Source organism: Nestor notabilis, unplaced genomic scaffold (genome assembly GCF_000696875.1).
Source record: "Nestor notabilis isolate BGI_N333 unplaced genomic scaffold, ASM69687v1 scaffold2623, whole genome shotgun sequence".
Taxonomy (NCBI): domain Eukaryota; kingdom Metazoa; phylum Chordata; class Aves; order Psittaciformes; family Psittacidae; genus Nestor; species Nestor notabilis.
Genome location: NW_009923088.1, coordinates 1 through 23,512, shown reverse-complemented (window position 1 = coordinate 23,512; position 23,512 = coordinate 1). Strand labels below are relative to the sequence as shown.

Sequence of the window (23,512 nt, the reverse complement as noted above, 5' to 3'; positions counted from 1 at the left end):
TGGAGATCACAATACATTCCTGCTAGTCTGTAATTTACAACTATTGCTTCAAAATACCCCTACCAATGTGCTGTTAAACTTCAATGTTTCTGAAAAGAAAAGAATCACTACTAAGAGTCGTACATACAATTGATTTCTTGGACTCAATTTTCAGAGTAGTCCTGAAACAGATTTAATCTGCATTCTTTGAATTTCTGAGAGTCTACACTAAGAAGAAATAGTCATGAGGAACAAAACCCTCTGTTAATAGTTTTCAAGAAAAATAAAAAAGCACTGCAGAATTAAGGTTACACCTTGTTTTAACCCACTCCCCAGCTATTCACCAAACTTCTTCAGAGTAATTCCCTCTTTTTATTCAAATCAGTGGAAGAAGTCAGAAGTGATTTGGAACAGTTTCACATGAGCACAGACACTTGCTTGGAATATCCGACTTTGAAACTGGTTCATACCACAAGTATGTGTCTATGGTAAAGCCTGAAATATTAAGCACGCTATGGGATATAACTGTTTTAAAATTATGTTATTAAGGACTTATTGCTTCCTGCTTTAAGGACATTCACCTACTTCTTTTTCTTTGAAAACTGCACTTGCTGCACTCACTCAGCATCCATCCGTAAGTAAAAAAGGGGAGTTTCATGCTTCTGCTCCTGGTTCAAATCATGTTGCCATGGAAGCAGATGTTGGATTGATGAAAACAGGTCAGCTCTTCAAAACCAAAAATCACTGGTTGAATACTTTAAGATTATTGTTAAATGTTATTATTTTGATGCTTACCATTATTTACGGTGAAATACTTAATATATTATTCTATTTAATTAGCATTTACTCTGCTCACACAATAGCTATTCCTGCCACAAGTGTAGACAGCAGTAGAGTTAGTGCTATTAATGAAAAAAATCAAAACAAAACAAAAACCACCATTACCTTGCATAAAGCTGTAGGAGCAGGGTACAGAAAGCTTACAAGAATATCACAAACAGCTCTTTATTATGTATGCACTGATTGATGTAAAATATTGTCATATAAACATCTTGCCATTTGAAGAGCATCAGTATTATTATAAAAAAGCACTATTTTTTTGTTGTTGTTGAAAAATAAAACCCCATCAGGATATTGCCAATACCCATGCTTGGCTTTGGTAAGAACAGTGCTTTTCTGTTTAGCTTTCCATCAAATAGGCATACAAATATCCAACTGCAGTCTCAATTACTTAAACCTGATAAAATAATCTAATGGCAGCTAAGATTTAATTTGGTTACACCATCAACTGAACATGTGAAAGCATATGTAGCCTCCTAAAAGAAATTTCTTGTGTTCCTTAACATTTTCACACTGCCTGCCAAACTGCTGTCAAACTAGCATAAACATACCATAATATTCTTGTCTTCACCTGCAGTAAACATCAGAAAGTAAAAAACTCACCTGTACCATGTGTTTCTGAATCTCTACTAAGTGATCTCAAATGCTTTTCTACCAACACCCTGACACATCCAACAGAACTTCTTCCTACCTTGACACTAATGTACTTTAGACACACCAGGTTTGTCCTAGAGGTTTAAAGTGATATATTCTGCTCCTGAATTTTTCTTTACAACTGAAATGCAGTTTCATCATCAACAAATATAGTAGAGGTGCATGGGAATACTGCCAATATGTGAGATTTGTGCTCCTCTTGTAATTTAGGGATCCTCCTGTAGATGAAGTAATACTTACAGGAGAAAGACTAAGCGGTGCAGAAGTCCCACAAATTTCATCCAGCACAAACCTACAGCACTACTGTGTCTTATTCACACAGGTGGTTCTGCCCTGCTCCCTTTCAGTAGTGAACTGGGTCACACAGCTTCTCCCAGATCGATTCCCTAATCTGATTTATCATGCACTAGACAAAAGAAAGTGCCAGTGTAACAGATAAGATGGGAATAAATGCCCAGGAAGCCCCATCTCTTTAAGATGCCATAAATCCATACTTCTACTGTTCACAGCCCCACAGCATCTAGTAATTCTACCTTCTTTCTACCTTTTTAAATCAATGTTTTAACCTGTAATATGTACAATATAACTACTGTTAAAATAATAATTTCTGTAACTGAGAATATGTTTAACTGTCAACACAACAGAAACTGCCTTCAACAGGAATGAAATCATGTTTGTTGTGTTCATCTTCATATATTTTTTTAAATAAAATTTCTATGTAAAACGTGTTTCACTCTGGAGAACTTTTCTGGACTCCAGAAACTTTGTAACTTGTGTTTCAAAACTTCCTGCAAGATTGTACAACCTTAGCTATTCTCTGACACTTCAAAGAAATGAAGCCGACTAAACCCACACCCATGAACTTGTTAAATATTGTTTAAAATGTACTGGAAGACCATCCTTTGTGAGACTGCAGAAGTTTTAAACTTGACATTTAGCAGTTTTGGAATTGTTTATAATCAACAACATTCCAAAAATCACATGGCGTGTTATGCTGCAGAAAAGTACTATATGACTCACATGTTTTTTGTGTCTTCGTTATTTCTCAGACAACAAGTAGTTCGTAGTAACACAAAACAAACAAACAAACAAATAAAAATCAGAGCAGCATACTTACAAGTATCACACATACTGGATACTTGTGATTAAAACTGGTTTTTAAATATTCCATTTCTGACCAGTGCATTATGTGTTGTTTAGGTGGTTGTTTTTACTAAGAAGAGCAATAAAAAACTTGACTTTTCTATGTATGAAATAGTTGCCTTTCCTCTCTTCTGGCTCACCTGGCATTAGCCTCCACCAGTCCCTTCATACAATGTTAATTACAGATAAGTGGTCAACACCAAAATTGCTTCTCTGTACAAAACTAAATAGCCCCATCTCTTTAAGCTGCCATAAATCCATACTGCTTGCATTTAGTGATACAGTTTTCATAATACAATCTCTCTGAATATGTTGTCCAGTAATGAACTACAGCATTATGTTTAAACTGCTGAATTAGTTTTATATTAAAATACATCACCAAGGTTAACGCAAATCTTCACACATGCAAAATAGAATACATCAGGCTGTCTACAGACTCAAACTTCAGTTAACCAGTTGACAGTATTCATATTTAGAGTTAACTCTGCAAACATTAAGATATGGTAAAAAACCCTTAAAGCAAGCTCATAATCCACTGCATAATGCTTAATACCTGTAAAAACAACACAGTGTGTGCACTTGCTGCTCCTTTGTAAAGTGATGCACTTTAACAACTACACATAGACAAACCAGACATTTTGCCACAGGAAAAGTAATCCAGTTCCTAAAAGCTAAGATAGTGCAATGATGAAAGTCAAGGCAATGAAATACAAGAAAGCAAGCTACCTAAGGGCAAAGTCCTACAATCTCAGTTATTATACAAAATGACCAGAGTCATCCCTCTCCTTGTCTGAAAATGAATGACACTCAAGTGCTTACTACACAGAATTATTAAAAGATGAAACCCAAATGCTGTTACAGCCACTAGTATTTATAGTCGTCATACATACTTGTATGTAAGGATCTTCCTTACAGGAAAGATCCTTAAAGATTATGTAGGAGGTCTTTATAGAATATGCTGGGGTCACAAACCAAGCAGAGAAATAACCAGTTCACAAAAATGTGGTTATTTTGCTTCTTGAAATAGCACTGTTAAATTTTTGAAATACACAAAGCAACAAATACAGGGTATCTTTGGAATGTATGGAGAAGTACGGCAACAACATTCACAGCACACGAAAACAGAGAGGAATCAAAAAGCAAGATTTTTTAACACTTCTTTGATAGGGAAATCTTAATTTCCTTTTAATACAAGGTTGGGAGACATCTACTTCCGGGTATAATTTACGCAGTTTATGTTATATGCTACTAAAGCACATGCAGTGTTTGAAGGCAAACTTACCTCTACCAATGCCACAGTCAGAATATGTTCCATTTTTGAGTCTGGGAAAAGGGCATTCACTTGTGGAGACATTCCAATCAGTATGCAATTAGTAACAACGGATATTACACTCATAGTTTCAAAAGCCAACTGAAATAAAACACAAATGTATTTATAGTTATGACCATTATCTCTAATTTACCAGTCCCCAAATTGCTCTGGGAAACACCTCTCTCTTCGTTAAATCTTCGGAAGTTCTATTATTTGAACTTTTTGTTTGCCTTTACCTTTTGAATTCTACAACGTAAGACTTGCTTGGCAAGCAGTCCAGACTTCATCAGCTTTAAGAACAGGCAAAGACAAGACCACAACAAGGTCTGCAATACCACAAAGATCACCTAGCAACCCTGAATGGCTCTCTAGCCTGATTTCTCTACGTGCACATTATATGCGTTTGCTGTGAAGAATTTAAACCGTATTCTTCCACAATTCCCTAGTACTGTGAAGACCTTGAGAAGTTATTTAGAGACCACTAACACTTTAGAAGTAGGTAATGCCAGATCAGCACCTGAATAATTTGGAATAATCTTAAAGGAAAAAAAGAGGACAGGAAAGCAGCCTTATCCCTGGTATCCTCATGACGCATAATCTGAACACATAGAAGTGTGTTATGTGTTCTCATCTCACAGTCATCTACATAACACTTATAACACTCATCTACAATTGTATTCCTGACATGTATTCCCTCCAGGATAAAGGAAAAAATGCTAAATTCCTAGTGGGACTGTCAGTCCAAACACTCTAGTTTTGGAGGTTTTGTCTGAATGTTAAGTAATAGGGAAATGTAAGGAAATGTCCCCTCTGGAACAAGACAGACTGACACTGAATTGCTGCAGTTTTCACAGCAAATTAGCAGAAGGAACTTTCACCTTGACAACAAGCTGGTGACTCAGCTCACCTGATTCAAATAATTCCACTATTCCTTTAACAGATCTTTCAGCCAATGCTCTAACTGCCCACGTGAAACAAGTAACTAAATGTTTAAGTCATTATTTTTAATTCATACAAAACAAATGCACTTCTACTATTAAAAATCTACACTATAAAAAAACTCAACATGACTGTACCATCAATGTTACAGTTTTCCGGCCTACTCCCTAGAATGAAATGAACTATTGTAGCAAAACCAAATGCTATTAACACACCTGCAGCTACACCTGGGACTTATGACCACAGCCTCATTTATCTGATGGTCACAGCACTGGTCAACCCCACTATGCCATCAAGATGTTGGCAGCATAAATTTATACTGAGAAAACGCATCAAATGTTTAAACACAGATTATAATTCACACATTTTAATGACTGGATAATAAAAGATTTCTCCTGTAAGTTCGCTTCATTAAAACCTATGTACGTGTATAATGATTGCACAGAATACTCAGTCTGCATGTTTCTGCAATATGTTTCATTTGAGGTTTCCTGATTTCATTTCTTCATCTACCATTTGTTCCATTTGGTACCAACATTTAAAACCCCGACACATTAAATGACCCACTAGTTTACTGTGCCTCTGTCTCCACTACATATCATTACTAAAGTTGTTAACTATAACTAGAATATGGATCGTCCCCTAGAAATTTCCTCCAACCTACTTCGCACTCCTTATACTTGCTATTACAGAATGCTGAAGTCTCTGGACATGACTTGACAGTATTCTTTCTTTTTGGAAAAAACTCTGGGTTTGGAGGAGTTTTACAGGGTTATTTTTAGTCAGAATCAGCTCACTGACACAGCGTATTCAGCAGGCTCCAAACCAGTCAGGGATGGCATGATTGCATGGGCAAACAACCAAGGACAGGAAATCCTTAACCCACAACTACTAGTGTGAAATTGTTTAGATAAAGTGCTCAGGCTGTGCAGAAAGATCCAGCTCCTGCTCACAGATCCAGGTTATTTTAAAATTAGCCAGCTTGAGCACAAGTAATCACAAGGGCACACAGCCAAGCATAGCTTAGGAACCCAAGTACCTACCTACCATTCTTCAATGTTTTTTAAACTATTGCTGAGCTCCATGCTCCTGAGATTGCATCAGATGTTATCATTTCTAAAACATATTGGCTGCAAAGAGCACTAGGCAGTATCTGGCTGCCATGCTTTGTTGCAGTTGCAACATATATATACAAGCATTAAAGGATTTGTTTTCTTTTCAAAAGCAATTGAAGGACATTTGGTCAAAAAATCCTACAAAAAAAACACTTGGACATACAGTTGAATAGATATTATCCTAAGGCATTGAACAGAACAAAGTTCCTACTAAATTTTAAAGTAGCTGATAGGTTGAACAGCTTAAACATGTCTGCTGAAACCTCTTTTAAAATATATAAATATAGAAAGACACAAAAATTACCTGCCAAACACCAATATTTGCTGTGGGTTCTGCAAATGGACGCTTGTAAACATTACACATCTTTAAGGCATCAGAGTATATCTCTGTGATGTTGTTTAACACTGCAAAGACAGCTGCCAGTGGATAAACACATGAGAAAAGACTCACATAGCCAAACTGTAAGAACAACTCCAGGTAGTCATCAAAAGTACCCTGAAAAACAGAGCAAAAAGAAGAACAACTTTAATCTACAAAAAACTATATGAAGAAACACAGAATTATCAATATAGTTGTAAACGTGCTTCCTCATCCCAAATCAGTTGCTTGGAAATGACTGGTGATAGAAAACAACACAAAAAAAAACCCACCATCTAGTTAATTTGGAATTCTTCAATTACTTAAAACTTCCTAATAAGAGGAGGCCAAATTTTTTCTTTTTGCCTAATGCATTTTCTGCAAGTTGTACTTCTTATCCTTATTACATGAAGTAATTGTATAACACAATAATCCCATTCAAGTTCCTGACTAATTCAGTAAAAGGAAGGAACTGTGTGGGATTGGAAAATAGCACCATGCATTTAAACTGGCAGAACATTCTCCCAAGAGCAATGAGACAAGAAAAGTCCTAGTATTTCAGACTGTCTATGAAAGACCTAACCAGAAAGGTAGGTTGGTAGATAGGCAGCTCTTTTCTGGTATTTCTACTTGTTTATTTCGAATGGGGTAAGTCAGACTCAGTGGCCCACTTGAAGGCTGAAATGACAGAATGCAGCAGTGACATCTGAAAGGAACAGTGCAAACAAAAAGCCCAATTTTGGCAAATCCAAAACACGTCTATCACCTGATCTTTTAACCAAGAATGTGAGTACATAAATGCTGATTAAGTATCCACATGTAGATCATTATATGTATTTGCATATCAGTTTTTTAGTATTAACAGTTCTCCATGATTGCAGCAATTATTTGTGAAAGCGAAGAACCATTTTCAAGTCATTTTCAAGCTGCACACTCTGTAGCTGGGTCTGACAAACCGATTTGCAGGCCAGACCATGAGGAGCTACCTAACTTTTAAAACCATTAAGATTTTTCCATGGACACATTCTGTACAAACTCTGAATTTCAGTAAGATCATTAGGGACATTTGTCCAGGATCTCTCACTGGAGTAGCAGTCACACATTTGTCCCTGCTATCACTGTCTCAGACAACTGTTGTAGGCAGGGAGCTGTCTTTCCCTCTGTTCCTCCTGCTGGTAAATGCACAATATTCCCACTGCTTCCTCACACTTTTCTTATTTCTTTGCCCAGTACCGATTGACTTTTAGAGTATGAAAAGGAGTATTTCTTTTTCTCCTACTCAATTTATGACACTTTGTGCACAAAAAGGAGTCTGATACAATGTTAAAGCAATTTCCAAATGTGCCATTGTCAGCCATAGGAGCAGCACATGAACTATGGCATCAAGGGAACAGAATTAACAAAGAAATTCAGGGAGAAAATGAACTAGAAAGGAGAAGCAAAAATTTTTAAAAAATATATATTGCAAGATGTTTTTACAGCTTAAACTCAGTTTAAGGCTGGAGATTTGAAAAGTGAGAGAGAAGGAGGACAAACAGGAGAATTAAACGTTAGAGTAAGTGAAAGAAGGAAAACAAAAGAGAATTCTGTCAAGACTCCTCCTCGGTTACTAAATATAGTCAAATGCTTCCCCCTTGTGACAGATCCAATTTTAGAAATACTCTTGGTTGCTGACAGCTCACGGCTTGCAGACATATCAGTGGTCTAATATCGTATACTCATGAACACAGCACAATTAAAATCTTTAGATTGAAAATAAAATTAAGGACTTGAGTACACGGTATCTTGAACTGAAACTGGGTCTAGCAGTGAACACCTCCAAGGCAAAGCCATAACTCTACAACTGACCTGTCAGGTCCCAGTGGAAAACTATTCAGCACAGAGCAGTTCAACAGGTGCAGATAACACTCGATCCATGCTTGCACAAGAAGCACTGCACAATGTGACTCAGAGACACTGCACTGGCTTTTTATGTGCCAGCTGAGAATGAGAAATCAGCTCAGGTCTAACAGGTAGAACTTACTTAGTCACGTATATCCATGCCCCATGCCAACACACAGCTCTTGGAGCTGTGCTGGCCTATCTGCAGGCACAGTGCTGGATTGTGCTGATTCACCAGCTCAGACACCAACTCGGGGATTTGTGCTGTGTTCTCCCTTGCTAGACAGACATACTCTCTAAATCTGTCTCCCTCCATATAAAATGACAGAAATACCAACCTTCCCAGAGGAAGGCAAGTGTTAACATTTATACAGTTTTTCAATTGCAAAGGTAGTATTTCTTTTTCCTCTTCCCACTTCATGGCACTTTATACAGGAAGAGAAGAATCTGATACAGTATTAATAATGCATTTCAAACTGCCTTACATAAAAGGTTCACTGTCTACATATAATTCTTACTCTGTGAAAGTATTAAGACTCTTGTGACTATGCTTGCAGCATCTGATCAAGCAAGTTGTCAGCCAGTCTGTAAGGCCTTAGCATATACACTGATGTCTACTTTGTCAATTCCTTTAGAACTGCAAGTAATACATTGCAAGAATCTGTTAAATACAATTAAAAGTTGTACTGGATAAGAGGTGGTCAGGAATGGAACTAGGAAGACAGCAAATGCTAAAGCTGTAGCTTCAAGAAGCAAGAGCTTCCAGCAGTAGTACTGGTTTGAAGAATTACTCTCTTCTGCCCCCTCCATTTCTGGTACCACCCAGACATGAGTGGTGTACATGGGTACTCTCTCAGGCTAAAGTTTAATTGACAATTTAAACTAGTATCACTGCAAAACCAAACTAAAACACAGTCTCGCCCTTCCGTATGCCAGGCTACTCATCCTGGTAGCCTTTAAATTATCCTTGGAGATTAAGGGCATACTACACCAGTACTTCTTCCAGTGATACAGGGTTAGGTAGCTCCAGATTCAGCTGTTCATTCCTACCCTTCATTCTAGTGTAACTGGGATCCTGCACTGTTTCAGTTTCTTGATCTAGTGCACCACAGACCTGTATAAACAACACTACCAGCAAAAATGATTAAGCTGGAAATAAGCTGCCAGGCCAGACAGACAGAAATATTTCAGGTTGCACTGGCTCGTATCTTTGTCAACTACAACCCGGAAAAGTCTGAACTCTTTTACAGTAGTAAAACATACGCAGTAGGTGCCCATTTCTTTCTCCAAGTTGACTTGTTCAGCTAACGACAGGTCTTTATCTGTTTCTTGAGAACAATGGCGTTTCTTCATCCTCTTGTTATACCTCTTTTGGAGCCAGTAAGGAAGCAAGGATTCTGCCAGCTGATTGAGGATCTGTGAAGTTATCAGCAAAGTGGCCAAACTCTTAAGTCACCAAAAAAAAAAAAAAAAATAATTACAATTAATAGAACTGTGAAACTGTGATAAACCTATGATCGTTTCAATTTTGTGCATTCTAGTAACACTGCAAGTTGTTATACTATGACACAAAAGGGCCAGCCTAACAAAACTAGCAACAGCATATGAAAAGCATAGGTGTTCTAGCTCCCATTAGAATCATAGAATGGTTTGGGCTGGAAAGAACCTCAAGATCATCTAGCTCCAACTCCCTGCCATGGGCAGGAACGCCTCACACTAAACCATGTCACCCAAGGCTTTGTCCAACCCAGACTTGAACACTGCCAGGGATGGAGCATTTACCACTTATTTGGGCTATCCATTCCAGTGCCTCACCACCCTCACAGTAAAGAACTTCCTCCATTCATTGCTCTGTGCTGAAAAGGACAAACTAGAGTCAAATGTCTAAGTATTCTGTAGATCTGGACATGTCTTGGAAACAGTATACCTTAAAGTATATTAAAGGTCACGAATGTCATGTCTGTATGACGATTGTTTTGCTATAGTATGTCAACTGTTTTGCTAAAGCTCTCTTTAGAGAAGAGAGATCTTGAGTTGAAGTTCTGTTGTTTTGTTCATTACATTTAGAGAAAAAAGTATTTTTCTTATACCTGATTTTCATGCATTTGCGTGCAAAAGATGTTAACAACAGAAAGCTGATGTAAAATACCAACTACAAATTATTTTCCTCATAGTAGTCATAAACTTGATCCTCAAGAGTATCTCATTAAGAGCACTACAGAGAAAACCATTTTCTAACATAAAGGGAAATAAGGAGGAAATGAAAATTTTCCAGCCTCGTCTGTGTGAGGGAATAATGAATTAATTATAAAACAGTTCCTCATTTATACAAAGGGAAAAATTGCTCCATTCTAATTATGATTCCGCAACTGTGCCAGAGAAACTGAAATATGGAAGTTGGATTTCTAACAAAATACATATGAAATATATTCATTGTCAAGTTAATATTTTAGAAAAGCAATTAAAAACTGAAGTCCTGTTTCAGTCAATCCTTTATTTTCCTAAATTTGTCAACATTCTGAAGATGTTTTTGAAACTCACCTGCCTCAAAAGGTGCATATCAAACAGCACAAAGGCAATGTAGAAGAGAGATGCAAAGCAATTTAAGAAGTTGAACTGCAAATAAAAATTTGTTATTAGTACTTAAGCAAAAGTTCAAATGCAGAATATCATTTAACTTAACCTGACTAAAAGCTTCCATGCAGATGTAAACTGTTCATTAAAACTTTCAATGATGGTCTTATTCAGATTTTCATTTGACAAGCTTCATGCTTTTCTAAAGCCTGGTGAACAAAGAGAACTAAAATTCAATTATGAAATGTGGACATTAAAAAAACATGTCACCTTCTACTTAACTTTCATCTTTTGGCAGTTTCCCCATAGGTAATGCAACAAAAGGGATGTATTGATCTTAATTTAGGATAATGATTCTTTTTTTCCCCCCAGAGAAATATTTTATTAAAATAAGTGTTGGATGACAGATCTCTCAGCATGTACAACTGTTACTCAATATATATTAGTTGAGCTTTATGTTTAACCACTTCAAAAGGTTTTATGACCAAGAGAAATACTCCCTACTTCTAAAACGAGACATAATCACAGTATTGTACATCTGAAAAATCATAATCAAGCTCTGAAGTTTATATATACTTATACTACATACTTACCACTAAAACCTTCAGAATTAAATGATTTTGATATGAAGATTCCAGCCTGTGATTTTCTAAAATACCAACAAGATTATTGGTTAGTAAACAGCATAAGCACTTACTATGTACCGGACATTGTTATACAAGGAGTAAACAGACACTTTACCGAGAAATTACTTAACTAAGAGTTTATGGGGAATAGTTCCTCAAGCACTTTATGGCAAAAAAAATTTATACTGTATCAGTATCTCACTTGACCTGTGAAGCTAATCTAATGCACAATATTAGCATACATATTTTTGGCTACAACTCCAGTCCTTTTTCTACTGCAAAGGTTTTTCCTTTTACGTCTTTCTTTCTCAGAAGAGCTACTTTGTAACAGAAAAACCATCCACCATTCTCAATACTTAATAGAATGTGTCTAGTTATTGATTCTTCTTTGGCTGAAAACAAATGCAAAACTGACTGGAATATATCATGAAAAATAATACCAGATTTTAATCAAAACCAGTAAATGCTTACAGAAATATTCCCACCCATCTCCAAGCAACTTAGATCAGATCCTAAGCTCTAAAGCAAGACTAGAGTACATCAAGTTCAACAGATGCATTACTCATTCTAAAGATAATATTTTTCAGTTCATTTCAGATAAACTGTCAGCAGCTAATGTCTGAGGAAGGCTGGTTACTAGGGAGGAGGAAAGGGAAGGGAATGGGAGATTTCCCATTTCTCTTCGCTGTTTTGTCAGACTGTACCTTTAAAGCCCAGGCTGAGCAGTAACTGAGAAGGCAGCACATAAGCACGAGCTGTGTCAACAAGGCTAAAAGGAGACACCTTCACCTCCAGACCTTGCTCAGCACACAACAGCAGAGTTCTACTCTGACAGGGGTGTGAAGTTGGACCCGACACATGGAAGATGCAGTCAAGTGACTGAGTGCAATTTTTACTTTTAGCTTTCTCTAAATGACCAGGTGTCACGATAAACGGGTACAACGGGCATGCTTAAAATTACCCCACATAGTTTCCTATGCTTTGTCAGTCTAGCTGTTTAAGTCAGATAGTAGCTGCCAGGTAGGAGGGGAGATAAGACAGCCAGATGAGCTCTTCATCCTATTGACAGCATAGCAGCATAAACACGCTGGATAGCACAAGTTGTGAGTGTAGTGAGTTACATACTGTTGCTGCTGAATATGAAACATCATCTTAAACCCAAAAAAATCTAGGTTAAAAAAATCCTTGGGTTACCTCTTAAAAACATTTTAGTTTACCTGGTCAACACAACTGGGCATTTTGCATAAAGGCTTTTTCTTGCAGTACAGTGAAAAAAAAAAAGAAAAAAAAAGAAATATCAATTGAAACCCAGATATGAATTTAAAAGTCATTTTAAATAATGAAAATATAAAGCTTAATATAAAATATATAAAGCTTATATATAAAAATATAAAGCTTAAACAGCCATATACAAATCAAGAAATTGCTTGCTTTTACTATTGCTGCTGTCAATTAGAATTTGTTGAGCAAATAATTCCTGTGTGCAAAACGAATTTCTACCTTAACACCTCTTTCTGACTTCTGCATGAATCTCCCTTTTGCTTTTTGGGTGCCCAGCTTTAGTAACCTGGATTCTGTCCTGTAAATGAAAGCCATATTGAGCTACACAAACCAGTTAACTCCCCATTAGCTTCGCCTACTACCTTTGTCTGAAAGTGACTGCACATGTCTACAGAAGTGCTAAAATTCAAAATAAAGACTAACATTTCACTATCCTTACGTTAAGTTACAAAACATAAGGCCCAATCTGTCAAGTATGTCACATGCAGAAAGGAGAAAAAAGCTATCTATTATAACGCCCCATCTCTTCTGAGTGCCCAAAGGAAATTAGTTCAATAGGGATGTGAAATATCAGTCTTTGCTATTTATCTAGGATACACAAACACTCTCATATGACATTTAGTTGGTGTTTTTAGACTTTGTTCCACTATCTCAGTGCCTCCGCCCTCTGCACAGATAAATCAGTAGACTAGGATGTACTCGTCAATCCTAGGTTATGGATGCAACTGCCAGGGCAGTCCCTCCAGTCATCCACCTCTGAGCTCCCATCCTCATGATCTCAGCTTTTGCCAGCACTACCATTGATATAGCCAAACAAAGAGCTAAATGGAAGGGGGATTTCTGCACCAAAGGCAGAGAGAAGTGGAGGAGGAAGGCAGGATCACCTCTTCTGATGGCATGCTAGACTCAAACGAGATTAAACCAAAAGTGAAACTGCAGTCTCAGAACACTCAAAATAAATATAAGAAGTTAAAATGGCCATCTCTTTTACCCCACAGTAAAAATCTACTTCAGGAAATTTCATTAGCATTCCATTCAACTAGAGCTCAAAGTAACGTATTCTACAAAGAAACAAATTCTGAACATCTGTGATTCCAACTTTAAGGAAGAAGAGTCAACAACTTTCTTACCCCATGACGTTAAGAATTCAGCAGCATACCGATAGATACGGTTCATAATTTCAATCACAACAGCATATACGATACTGGGCACAAACAGCATCAAGCTACTGAAGTTAGAGTTATTCTCCTCATGATAAGCCAGGGCCCACTCTTCCAAGTTAAAGTAAATCATCATCACATACAGTGAGTAGTAGAGGCAAAGGCACACAAATGGTAACGAGACCAGATAAATCCGGAGCTGTCTCTTAATACTTGAATACACTGGTTCTTCCCTCCCAGTGACGGGATTGATACCCAGGATGCCATGGAAGCCTGGTCTTGGTTCTTCAAACTGTCGTTTCATCATCAGCGTCCCCCAACGGTGTGTCATGGTGGCACAAATCCGCTTCCAAACTTCCAGTATCACAGTGGACCAGAGCAGATTGAATGTGGCAAACATCACGTATTTGTCATAGTCTTCCCATGCAAACACATAATAAGGAATCCCAATGACAGCCATGGGAATCAAAGCAAATGTGAAATATTCTAAGAAGCCAAAGTAGAGTGCAATGGTTTCACCGAAGTAGCAGCGTATCTCATCTGCAGAGAAAAAAATGAATCAAGACTACATTTAACTCAGATGTCAGTATAGTACCAAACTTGACTTTACATTAATCCCTTGACCCGTTTTTTTCTAAGTAACACAATGTATATTACTGCTTTTTTAATTCCTCCTTCTCCCACGTTCCAAAATCTCTGAAGGTTATCTGAATTATTTTTATGTCACATATACACACACACAGAAACATATGTACTTATATTCAGATGGTAGGGAATTCAAGTATCTCAATATTTACCATATCAAATATATGGGGGGGAGGGGAAGAAATCAAAAGCACTAGCATTCTTGCAAACAGAACCTATCACTGAATGGTTAGGATGGCACAGAAGACATTTGGCATCATAAAAACCAAACTATAACAGCAAGTGACATCTAACTTCTGAAGCTTTTCACTGGCATCTGTACACTTAGGGAACAAATTTGTTCCAGCCCACTCGGGGCCAAAAAGGACTAGCTGTGCTTTGCCAGCCCTCAAGGAACTAAAGGAATAGCTGGAAAGGTATATTGAAATCTTAAACATGTCAGATAGTATGGCCATGCTGAGACATTCCCTTCAGCAGATAACTGATACATGAAATACACACTGGTTGTACTCACCAAGGTTGTCTGCCTAGTTGTTATAAAGACTTGAAAAGTGCACTGCTAATGGATGTATTTCATGACAGATGTATTACCTCCAAGGAGGCCAAGATGTCACTTACCTTACTACTAACAAAAGAAAGCAGGAGTATTATCCAACACAATCTAGACATGGCATCACACAATAAGATCTAGAAATTCCTAGCAAACTAAGTTTAGAATGCTGAAATCTGCTTTATCTTTGCCTGCTTGGAAGAGGAGATTGCTTGTATACCACTGCTGTGTATTCATCAGCTTAACAAAACAACCACGACATCATGACCTCTGAATTGACACTGTAACTGTACTCTCCATAACAGATTAGCACATCAAAACCTCAAGTGCAATACCAGAATATTCTTAAGCTTATGGTTTACAAAACACTAGAGCAGAAGTTCACAACTGCCAATCAGGTAAGTCACTGAAAGCAAGAAGGAAAGGCACTCCAACATCCCTCTTAATACAAAATTTACTGACAAGTTCAAGTGTAGGTCAATAGCACCATTTCACACACTAAACACACAGAATGAAAGACAGCCCTAAATTAGTACACACATAACAGGGTTCCTGGGATTTACTTTGAAATTTTGTGTGTATTCAGTGACAGTCAAAAAAAAAAATTGATCGCACTTTCATAAACAAAACACAAGCACACAATTAAGACCCCTAACACAATACTCTGCAGGCAGGCATTATCAAGCCAGATCTTTAACTTCCTGTAGCTCAAAAACGATCTCAAGCAACTGCAAGGCCTAGAGATTAATAATCAGGCAAACTCACAAATCTTTATTTTCTTAATTTTAAGGAAGTTTTACAGGTTTAGAATCTAGAACTTGACTTTCCGCATTACCAGGCTAAAGATTATTTTCATTTTAAGCTTATTCAATGTGGAAAACATACTCATGTGATGCTGGCTTGCAACAACATACAGTCTTCATACAGACAATGAATTTAAAACAAACAGTTGTAAACACACTTCTGATATGCCTACGACTCAAAATAGTTTTGGGAATTCCAGACACTGAGGAGCTTTCCTGTCAAAAGGAAACAGTCTTGACTTGGTCCATTACTGCTTTACTGACCAGAAGCACTTGTGATGTACAGACTTGTTACATGGAAGCTTGCAGACAGCAAATCTGCAGACACTGAGCTACCAATTTCACAAATCTTGAACCATTCCAGGAGGTTACACAGGAAATATTAGAAGAAGAAAAAATTTGCCCATCTGGTAAAAGAACAATGCTCCAACTTCAAGACTCTAAGCTAGATGATCACAGTGCAAAAGCTGAGCCTTTGAACTGCCCCCCCACAGCTCCAACTTGGAAACTGTGACCAAAAGCCTACGTACAGAACTCCTACAGTCATGAGAAAGAAAATAAAGAGACAGCAGCCTGTACATGCAGCACTTCATAACAGCTGTGCTACAAGTCACTACAGCAAAAGATTATCCTATGATCATCTTAGAATCAAGCAGAATTTGATGCAGAGACCTCAACTGTGCACGTCAACAAATCTGGAAACGTGGATCCTTAACCAGAGCCTAAGCCACTCTGTTGATTCAAAGACCAGTAAAAGCAAGGATGGGTAAAACAAGGACTTTGGTTCACAACAAAGCAACTTGGGCAGAAAGGTAATGTTAAGAGAAGAACTGCAGTGGGTAATTGAGGATGTGAAAAGGTGAACCGTTAGTGAAACAACAGACTTCTTAGTATAATACTTACCTTCCACAGAGTAGTTTCACTTTTATAGAGGCTAAATGCTGGCACAGAAGTTAGGAAGGACCCTTGGTCTTCTCACAAAAACTGAAGAGAAAACTTCTCCAGATGAAACCCTGCCCTTTATTTGTAATGGAGTAAGTGTTCACATACCTAAAGGTTGATAGCCAACTTTCACTCGCCCATACCAGCTGTAACTGAGCTTTTTCAACTCTTCTCTGTCATGCAGTGGGAAAATCTGAACTAGAATACCACTGGTCAATAATCTTCTCACTAGAACGAAAAAGAAAAAAAAAAAAGGTACCTAGTACTCCTTCAAAGACAGTCAAGTTGAGATAAGCAACCAGGTGATATGATGTACTTAGCAAGCCTACAGCCCCTTTGAAATAAATCTAGCTTTTAAATCCTAAAAACAAACAAATTGTTTGTGTGTTAGTTAAAAATTATTCATTATAGACAGCAGTTCGACCTCTTCCTATAAGGACTGTGCTGTCCACTGGAAGAGTAATCTGTTTGCATCAATTAACAATTCCATAGGTTTGTAATATAATCAGTTGCAGCTTGAAAAGCAAACAGTGCCACAGGTCAGAACTGAAATGCCATGTGTAGCTTTGTGGGGAATGGTCTGGCTCTTGCATGTAAGCAAAGAAAGACATAACAAATCAAACTGACATAGCAAACCCAAACACTAAGCTGAAGAACCATTTTTGTATTAATTATGGAAAAGATACAAAAACCATTTTTGAATTATCAATATGAAGTATCAGTTTACACTAATTCATAAATTACAACACATCTTCATTGCAAACAAACCAAATATTCTACAATTTGTATTTAACTTTGTTATGGAAAGCAATACTACCTGTATGGATAAACAATTAACTAACTGCTTTGGAAGTTACAACCATAGAAATATTAAAAAGAAAATAAATGCAAAACAAGGAGAGGGTAGGCACTGGAAGTTGTGTGATAGTTATTTACCATTTCCACTCAGCATCTGCTTGACGTAACCAGAAAAATACCTTAGCTATACAAAAAATTACCAGTGTAAACTCATCTGACATCTACAGTCATTCACATTTCTTGAGCTACTCTTTCTTTGATTACCAACAGTAATGAATAAAGACGCTATTATTAAAAGGACATAAAAATATAAAGAGAAATTCTCCTAAGAAACTGCAGCATCTCTGCCAATGAATTAGTTCCAGCTACCATAAATATAGCACTAGCTCTCATTGCTTCTTTCTCCCATGAAAAGGAAGCTCTTGAAGCAAAGGGGAGGATAAATGAACTCTAATGACTGAAAAAAAACCTTCCTTCATATTGTGAAATTTATAGCTCTGGAACACTGTTATTCATTGCAGTAATTTTACACAAAACCAGTCCAAGTATATCATTATGTAATTTTTTTACACCAAATATTTTGGGTACTAATTATAAAAATAATGGATGAATCAATATACATGAAAATTATCCAACTGAAAAGAATACAAGGCCAGAGTCTCATCCTCACAGAAAGACTGAGGATGGAAAGCTGTCTGGGAGTCATCTGGTCCAACTTGCTGCTCAAAGTAGCTCCAGCTTTTATCAGGCTGCTCAGGGCCTTGTCTAGAGAAGATTTGAAAGTCTCCCAGGACAGTTACCGCAATCTCACTAAACCCGTTTCAATGTTTGACTACCCTCATTGTGAAAAACATGCTCTCAATGTCTATTCAGAATTTCTCTGGTTGCACTGTGCATCCATTGCCTCTTGCCCTCCTGCTGTGGAGAGATGAAAAAACAAAGTTGATTAAAAATAGTGGGACTTCAATGTCTGAAGGATTTTTCTTCACTGCAGAATATTTACTTTTTTTCCAACATGAACACTATCCTACATCAACACAGTGAATTACATGGGACAAAATATTTGGCTTACCAATTGATTTTCCTGGATACAGCTTTGCCTGAGGATATCCAGGGATCATTTTTTCATCTTTAGCTCTCAAATTTTCAAGTTCATGTTTGATGATATACTGACATTCTGCCATTGTAAGGAAATTCTGATTGTCGTCTAAATCAAAAAGAAGGTAGTATGAAACTGTGCAGCATAGGAAGACAACTCTGGCAGCAAATAGCTACCAAAACCAACCAGAATCAGGAAAAAAAAAATATCAAAGTGACAATTACTGCCAACCAACATCCATTAGCAAAAACTCCACTGTTTAAAACACACTTCTTGGGAAGATGTTTTCTCTAACTGGCATGTGTTGGCCACTACAGTTTTGACTGCCCAGGTGAATTAGAAAACAGATCACTCAAGAGACAAAAACACCCCTGAAGTGCTAATTGCTGGAGGTTGGGATAGTATACCAGTAAGTACTGCATACTCTTGCCCTGCTGAAAGGCTATTACTGAGGCATGCACTATTTGCCGGTCCCAGAATCTTCATAACCCTTTATGCCATACAGTTACTGTAGCATTTTCATAACAAAACACGGTAAGATGACAGGAAAATCTCCTTTTCAGTAACCATTTCACACCAAATATCACGGTATCTTGCTCTTTATTGCCCATGCAACACAATTATACACTATTTGAGACAATGAGTTCTTATAAAAATAGACAAATAAGGTAAAACAATAAGAAACATCTCCAAAAATTCTGAATTTTCAAGAGCTACAGCAACAAAACTATTGTCAACCCCATCAATTTATCATCAAGAAAACAATCTGATTTCCTTGAGATAATGCCCACTTGATTGTTTTTTCCCCCTCAGGAACAGGAAACTATAGGGACGGCCCTGAATACACTAAGTAAGAAGCTAAACCAGCAACAAATATCTAATAAAAAAATAAAGCATCAGGTAAGTTGGGGAACTAGAAATTCTAGTACGAAACACAGGCTGCAAGGTTTCTTTTGTAGATGACACATTTTTCACATCATGTAAGCATGGTCAATTATTTTATCCTCTGATCAGATCTGGACAAAACTAAAATGATATTAGTGTTTAAAAAAAAGACCAAAAATTATCTTTCAGATTTCCTGCTGCTACTACAGAATCCGTTAGCAATGGCAGTCAGATTAGTATTAAGGATGTAAACACATGAAAGAAATAGAAATGACACCTTTGCAACTGATAATTCTTCTCCAGGCTTTCCAATTTCAGGAAAGTATGGTCAGAAGAGAAGAGACATTGCAACAGTTACACAAAGCAGCAGTGTTAAATAAACTGTCACCAAACAAACAACAAAACTCAACTTTATTACTGTTTCAGACAGACCCAAGCAGTCTTTTATTGAAAATGTGGTGAAAGGCATCACCCAAACAGGTACAGGAAAAGTATTAACAAGATTAAGGTGGAATTCAAATATTTACCTCGAGAGGAAAATAAATTTTACCACTGTAGGGAGTTTAAATACCTTACAGGTAGCACATTTAAGAGAATGTGACTGGGCTGGCACCCCCTCAAAATAAAAAAGGGAAAGGGATGATTTCACTAATCATGCCCAAATTCCACTGCATGGCTCTGTAGTGTTAATTATTTAATTGTTTGATGTGCAAATATAATAGAAAAATAATTTTCAAATATATTTGAAAATCAAATCTATTTGGCTTCTCCAGGTAATTCTAAGATAAGCCTCAAAGAAAGCCTCAAAGCTCACAGAAATTAAACCGCTACTTTAATTCATAATGCTGATTTTTAATACTGAACTCACATTTCTCAACTATTTTTTCTTGTCTTAATTTCAACAAAAATCTTGCATACAAAAGCATAAAGTAAAACTCAAGAAAAATGTGAAAGCCATGTGAAAGGAAAAAGAATTTTAATTTCACTATATGATCTGAATTCCTATAGGTAAAAATGAGTATTTTTTTCATAGCTTGTTCTTCCCATTTTTGCTCACTGTTACCATTCCAAGGAATAAAAAGACCGTGAAAGATTTAGCAGTGTATTTGCTTATTATCTTTAGCCATAGCTTTGCAATGCCAAAGACCCCTAAAATTCCTTACCTGCAAAATCTTTGAAAGTTTTTCTGCTGCTATATGTGAAAGTTCTCATTGAGTTATCATTACATTCCTTCACCAAACCCACAGTTTCAGCTCCCAGCAACAGCCTTAAGTGGGAAGCTCCAACTAGATAAATATTTTCACCTTTTTCCGTAAGCAATGGTTTAACGAGCAGTTGTGCACCTTTAAAGTAAAGAAAGGCAAAATAAGGAAGAAAATACATTAAGTCTCAAACCTCTTATATTTTAGCATCCATCATACTGGACCTACTTATCAGGAGTGCTGAAGCTGCATTAGGGCACAATGAATTAAGGCTTCAATAGCACCTGAAGTGTGGTGTTCAGAATCTTGCAAGGTCACCCCCCCATTTAGCTTGGATCTACTCCCCTAACGCTCACATCATGTAAGCAACCAATGCTTCTGCAAATGGCCCCACTCTTTTTAAGAAGACTAGACTTTTGAAATAGAAACAACCCTGACTTATCTAACAGAGTCCAGAAAGCAAGTTTGTAGCCACAAATCCAACAGCCACAGAAATATTACTGACCACAAGATGTAAGTTACAACAGCCACAAATAATGTCTTTCTAAAAAATGTAAAAAACCACCCCAGTCAGTCTATGGAATTACAAATGAATTAGCCTAACTTGAAATCCTGGAACTGAATAATACACTAAACTGAGTAATGAAGTATTGTCTTTGTAAGAGCCTACAAGCTAGCAAAAAGAAAATTAAAATCTAACATGAATTTATTGAGATTAGATTGTTTACTGCTATCTAACTTCGTTCTACAATACGGTACCAGATCTTATGGACAGGATAGTAGATGTGATGTGCTTTCATTTTGGCAAGACTTACGATGTTGTCATGAGCAACAAGAGAAAGATGCTCTAGACAACTACTATAAAAACTGATATCAAAACTGTGTTGAAAGACAGGTTATCAGGATTTCACCGCAAAAAAAAAAAAAAAAAAAAAAAAAGGAAGGATTCTAGACTTCAACAGGCATGTGACCTTAATCTGATGTTTTCATTAATAACTGGGTTCAGTTATCATATTTTCATCACACCAGCATGAAGCTCTACTCTTATATACAATTAAACAATTTCAAAAAACACAAAATGGAGTGAGATTAGCTAATTATCACAAACTCCCTGAAAACTGGTTTTCTGTATGTCTTCATACTATGATGACAGCCAATTTGATTTCAAAGTGTTACAGAAGGTCATATTGTACTCACCTCCCTTTGCTTTTTTGTCCACAATTCTTTTAGTGAACCATTCTATGGTTTCCACTTTGGCACTTTTGGCAAGCTCAATTACTACCAGAGGCCTGAAGTCAGACTCACAGATATCCAGGAAAGACCAGCTTTGAGCCATCTTTTGAGAGCTTGCTAAGTACAAAAACAAAAAAAAAAAATATGACAGTGTTAAAAAAATATTTGGTCACTACATCATTATCAATAATCGATCACTATATCATTATCAATAATCAATCACTATATCATTATCAATACCTCTAAGATGTTTCATATAGCATCTCAGAGGTGTTAATTATAAGAAAAAATTGGTAACTAACCTACTCAAAGTAACTAAAAAAGCCCCAAAACCAGAAAAACACACAACCAAAAAAGCCTACCACAAACTGAATTTAAAGCTGACGGGAAGGTTTGGTGGGCTTAGGGATTTTTTTGCAATTAATTTCACTGAAGAAAGGATTTTAACCACTGTCTTTAAGCAGCTTTCCCCTTCCTGTTCAAAGACTGAAATTATTTAATTTCTAACTAAGTTGCTCTAAGGATGCAGTTCAGCTTTTATAACAGTTGTGTGATTCACAGAGAAATCACAATCTTCAGTATTTCATGTAAATTGTCCTACAAAATACAGCGATACTGCAAACATATGCAGTATCATAATAAACAGTATCTACTTGCTTTTGACTGGCAAAAAAATCTTTCAAGACAGATTTCAATAGGGTTTTCTGTTAGTTTCACTTGCCAGTTTCCATGAACACAATTCTGCAGCATTCAGATCTACAGCTCTGAACCAAAGTATGTGTTTTTAATAAAGTATTTAAAAACATTTTAGATGCAAATCTGCACAAGCAGGATGAACCAAAGGAAAGCATCATCAGGGATAAGGCACTGTGATTGGCAATAATCGACTATGCTGCCTTGATGAGTCACTCCATTGATTCACTTTCCATAATTCGTTTTAATTTTTTTAGGATAATGCCTGCCACATTGTGCATAGTGCAATTTCCAAATTATTTTAAAAATGAAATACACCAGATAATTATTAGATATTTCTACTTAATGCAGCTTCCCAGAACAGTTACCTTCTGCAAAGAGCTTTTGTATAAACAGCATGCTACTCATTAAGTTTTCATTTAGCCAGGTTGGATGGGGCTTTGAGCAACCCAGCCTAATGGAAGGTATCCCTGCCCGTGGCAGGGACTTGGAACTGGATGAGCTTTAAAGTCCCTTCCAACCCAAACCAGTCTGGGATTCTATAATTTCTTCAGAATCACTATGCCTGGAGTGGTGACTAAGAAAGCTTTGTTAACTTCAGGTTTATTACAGCTGAACCCTACGGCAGGGCTGAAGTTCCCTTCCAACATGCGTTTGTGATTTCCTATACCTAAGTTCAATGCCTGCCACTGACCCCAAGTGGCCTATGTTCATTCCTATGCTCAGCATAACTTGTGACAGACCCGGAACCGTGGGGAACACAAAAACACTTCTAACCCCACAGTCCCCTTTCCCAGCCA

General features: G+C 37.0%; 1 protein-coding gene across 1 annotated transcript; it reads right to left on the bottom strand.

Annotated features, from left to right (window-relative positions):
- Positions 1-3,844: 3,844 nt before the first annotated feature.
- On the bottom strand, positions 3,845-22,122 carry ANO10 (anoctamin 10; the record flags this gene model as incomplete). Its single annotated transcript, XM_010011942.1, has 10 exons — positions 21,984-22,122; positions 20,748-20,927; positions 18,673-18,807; positions 16,911-17,030; positions 13,833-14,402; positions 11,389-11,444; positions 10,763-10,837; positions 9,485-9,667; positions 6,287-6,478; positions 3,845-4,027 (listed from the first exon to the last, which is right to left on the bottom strand). Coding segments are annotated over exons 1-10 (1,833 nt in total), but the record flags the coding sequence as incomplete, so codon positions are not given.
- Between the last annotated feature and the right edge of the window lie 1,390 nt (positions 22,123-23,512).